The sequence below is a fragment of the Pediculus humanus genome, genomic scaffold (assembly GCF_000006295.1).
Source record: "Pediculus humanus corporis 1103172107416 genomic scaffold, whole genome shotgun sequence".
In the NCBI taxonomy this organism is placed as follows: Eukaryota; Metazoa; Arthropoda; class Insecta; order Psocodea; family Pediculidae; genus Pediculus; species Pediculus humanus.
The window spans coordinates 252,226-256,964 of record NW_002987040.1 but is presented as its reverse complement, the minus strand read 5'-3'; the positions used below and the strand labels follow the sequence as shown (position 1 = coordinate 256,964).

At 24.0% G+C, this 4,739-nt stretch overlaps 2 protein-coding genes across 2 annotated transcripts; both read right to left on the bottom strand.

Moving 5' to 3' along the window:
* Positions 1–1,241: 1,241 nt before the first annotated feature.
* Phum_PHUM067040 (uncharacterized protein) lies at positions 1,242–2,246 on the bottom strand (the record flags this gene model as incomplete). The annotated part of the gene is made up of 3 exons (XM_002423514.1): positions 1,242–1,449; positions 2,079–2,105; positions 2,224–2,246. The coding sequence occupies 3 exons, from the start codon at positions 2,244–2,246 to the stop codon at positions 1,242–1,244; spliced, it is 258 nt and encodes an 85-aa protein (XP_002423559.1).
* A 484-nt stretch (positions 2,247–2,730) lies between these two features.
* Positions 2,731–3,759, bottom strand: Phum_PHUM067030 (UDP-galactose transporter, putative; the record flags this gene model as incomplete). Its single annotated transcript, XM_002423513.1, has 2 exons — positions 2,731–3,194; positions 3,273–3,759. The coding sequence occupies 2 exons, from the start codon at positions 3,757–3,759 to the stop codon at positions 2,731–2,733; spliced, it is 951 nt and encodes a 316-aa protein (XP_002423558.1).
* Positions 3,760–4,739: the final 980 nt, after the last annotated feature.

Sequence of the window (4,739 nt, the reverse complement as noted above, 5' to 3'; positions counted from 1 at the left end):
AATGGGTTGGAATTCATCCCTTAATAATTTTTCTTTTTTTTTAATAAAAAAACAAAATGGCTTTCGAAGTAATCGAATTAAAAAAAAAAAAATATTTAAACGTTTTATTAATTTTTTATTAAAATTTATATAATTCGGAGAATATTTTAACAAAATTTCTAACCCGTTAACAGCAACAACAAACAACAAACGACAACAACAACAAACAACAAACGACAACAACAACAACAACAATAACAACAATAACTATAACAACTACTACTACTACAATAACTACAACAACAACAATAACAACAACAACAACAACATAATATTAATAATAATAATAAATAAAATAACATCATAGATCGTTTGTTTTTTTTTTTTGTTAGTACGACCGAGACAATAATAATAATAATAATAATAAAATTTACCCTAATTTATTCAAACGCGCGTATACCATTTAATTTATTATTATTATTTTCTTCATTAACTAGGCCAAATACGTACTTTTAATTCTTTAAATATATATATATATATATATATATATATATATATAACAATGAAACTGTTTTATGTGATTTATTAGGCACATACAAACACACACAAACAAACACGAACAAACACAAACAAATTTTTTTCTCATGTTTGATTTATATTAAGTAAAAAAAAATTAATACGTATTAATTTTTTCTTTTATTGTTTACTTTATATCAATTATTATTTAAACGTGTAACCAACAATAATAATAATAATAATAATAATAATTCGTATTACGATACTCGGATTAAATTAATAATAATAATAATAATAATAATAATAATAATAATAATAATAATAATAATAATAATAATAATAATAATAATTAGGTATTTGTTATAAAAAAACGGTTAAAGTAAAAAATTAGACAAATGACACCACCCAGTTTTATTTTTATAAATCAATATGAACTTACCGTATTAATATAATTTAAAAAAAAACGAACATAATTCCCATGTTTGATAATAATAATAATATTAATAATAAATATGGGGACGATGGGTAAAATAATTTATAAAAAAAAAAATTTTTTTTCAATTCGACTCCCACGCATTTGAAAAATTAATCGTATTAAAAAACAAAAAAAAAAAACATAATTAAATACGCGATTTCATTGTTTTTTTTTTTTTTTCGTTTTCATAGTTAGCTTATCGATAAAAACCGAAATAATAATAATAATAATAATAAGGAACGGGTAAGAAAAAAAAAAAAAAAAAGAAAAATTACACGGGAAATATCGATTGATAAGAACCGTAATTTCGTTGCAATCCAGTCGTTTGAATTTTCTTTGTTGCGGCCTCCTCCAAAAAGGACAAAACGAGACATGCGCCATAAATCCTTTCAACAGCTGGAAAATGAATCCATGCCGTTGAACAAACAATAACCCAAAAAAACGACAAACGAGCGAACAAACAAACGATGACAATTAAACTTAATGTCAGAAATAACATAATGAAACAATGTTTATTATCAGACTCATCGGAGTCCCCCAAATGTAATCAGAGAGAGAGAGAGAGAGAGAGAGAGAGAGAAAAGTTTTTATTAGATAAATTACAAACGAACAAACGAACAGACGAACAAACGTTTTTAAAAAAAATTTTCCCAATTAGTCAGTTAATGAAATTTCGAGTAATTATTCCAGTTTTTTTTTGTATCATTTCCACCCTTAGTCCCCAGGCTCCCCAAAAAAAAACAAAAAAATTTTTTTTAATTTACTTACTTTTTTTTTTTTAAAATTCATTCATTCATTCATTTTATTTTTGATTCGTTTTGTTCCCTTTTTTTTTTTTGAAATCGATTATTATTTTCCTCTTACGATTTTATATTAATAAATTCTTATCGGATCACAATAAAACAAACACGACAACAAACAGGCAACAAACAAACGAACAAACACTTATTAACGTTTATAATTAATATTATATTTGAAAAAAAATCAATTTAATCATTTTTTCTTATGTATAAAATAATTAATTAATACGTTTATTTAAATTTAAATAATTTTTATTTATTTATTTTATGTACATACACGCACTCGAACGCATCGTACGCACACACACATATCTTTATTGCCAATCGAAACGATACTGAAAGATAATAAATAAAAAAAAAAAAAATTAAATTCACCATGACAACTTTTTTAAAGATTTAAAAAAAAAAAATTTTTTTTATTATGCGCATGCGCACAATAAAAATTTTTTTTACTGACTAATCGTCGTGGCAGACATTTTTCTTTTTTTTTTTTTTTTATTAAATAACCGTTATTTTCAATTTATTTATTTATTATTATTATTATTATTATTATTATTATTGGAGGAGGGTAATAAATAAATTTTATTATTATTAATATTTTTTTTTTACTATTCGAACGGTTAATAATAATATTCAAATGAAAATTATTACTTTAGGAAAATATTTATTACTTATCAACAGGTTGTGGGCAAACAATGATTTTGTTAGATTAGGTTAAACCTAACAAAAAGGTTATAACCTTTTAGGTTTTAAAAAGGTTATAACCTTTTTAAAACCTAATTTAATTGATTGATTTTTTAGGGTTTTGTTTTGTTTTTGTTATTCGATAGGTTGGATTAGGTATTTTTGTGTTTCGATAAAAGTCTCTCACACACAATTTGAAATCTTATTTTTAATCGTGAAATAGTTAATGAAAAGGAGAAAAAGAAAGAAACTTAACAAATATAAATAATTTTATTATTATTTGACTTTAGTGTCAGCTTTCCCGTACAAAATATCTAAAAATAAACCTGAGAATATAACAACAGTGGCCAGCCATTGTCTACCCAATAGGGAATTACCTAATATTAATACTGATACTAAAACAGTAAAAAATTTTCTAATGTTGGCAACAATGGCTGCTGGTAAAGTACCAAATTCGGTTACCGTTGTTATCATTGAAAATTGACCGAAAAACCCGCAGACTGATAATGCACCAAGTTTATACAAAACATTCGGTTGCCTTTGTATAAACATGGCAAATGAAAATATTTCTTTTGTTACTATCCAGAGTATGAGTAAAAATATTGTTGCCCATTTATTTATTTGTGACATCATGCAAAGGGATTTTGTTTTAAATTCAGCTTTCATTCTTTCTTGTACAGCTGCGTATAGGCCATCCATGAATAGTGACGACAAAACTAAAAGTTCACCGATTCCTATACCTGTAATTAGATAAATTCGATTGTATAAATTTTAATTTGTTAATTACTAGTTAGATTATTATTATTATTACACTTTACCCTCCGATTCTGCCTTGTTGATCTTTTCTTCTTTTTTGTCCTTGTACATGAACATAATGACTCCTATGACGACCATTCCGACAAAAAAATATTTTCTAACTGGATAACTTTTTTTACCAAGCAAAACACCGAATATCATCACAGGTATAGGTTTACAGCTTTTAGCAATGACTTGTGTAGGATAGCTGATAAATTGAAGAGCCATATTTGAACAAATCATTGCGAGAAAATAAAGTAAACCACTCACGCTATAATACATACAAGGAGTCGTATCCTCTTGTTTGACAATACTTAAAATCAATAATGAAAAAATATAATTCATTGAACAATAAGTAATGACAAGTGACGTTGAATACGTGAATTTTTCAACGCTACCATCAGGATTGACATATTGTGCTTTGGTTATTTTCTCTTGTATCAAACCGAAAAAAAAAAACGATATAAAAATCCCCGCTGCTGACAATAGAAATTTTTTATTCTTATCCATTTTTAAAATTATTCATCCGAAATGAAATACGTTATCAAAAAAAAACGAATAAGAAATATTTTCCTTCCTTATCCAGTAATAATAATTATAAAAATCACAGTAACCGTTACGAATACATATAGACGATGACATTAAATAAAATTAAAGTTATTAAACGTTTCGATTTGATTTAAACATATTTTAAATTTGATTTAAAATTAACTAACTATTAATTATTTACATTTACACGATTTTAATTACAATGAGCCGTTATTGGCATATTTCTACGTGTCCATTATGTTGTATTAAAGAGTAGCAAAACAAATACGTTTTTGCTAACGTTCAATGCCACAGACTTAAATTTTCAACCAATCAGAAAAAGCCTCATCGACACAACGACGACAATAAAACATATGTTCGAATCAATTCTCCTTTTTTTTTTTTTTTTTTTTTTTTTTTTTCGTTTCAAACTACGTCTTCTGCTAAATTCTATTTATTTATTTATTTTATTTTTAACTCGGCTAGAAATTATTTACGTAAATTATATTTATTATCATTATTATTATTTGCAAATTAAACCTCCGCCGCCATTTTTTTTTTTCGTTGGCCATCGTTTTATTCGTTTCGTTTAAAAAACTTTAATAAAAAAAAAATGGAATCGATTTTTTTAATGACGTCATAATAAAATGAAAAAAAAAAATCAATAAATATTATTATTATTATTAATTTTCATAACAAATTTTTATTTAAATATTATTTACATGGTAATTAATAATTTTACAATTTAAATAAATATTATTAAAATTAAATTACTACCGCAGAAAAAAAAAATTGAGTATTTATTTATTTATTAATTATTATTATTATTAACGGTTATTTTATTTATTTATTTATAATAATTAAAAAATAATATAATCGAAATAAAAAAGAAAGAGAGAGAAAAGGAAACATTCGAATTCGAAGAATTCGAAAAAAATTTAACAATTATTATTATTATATAA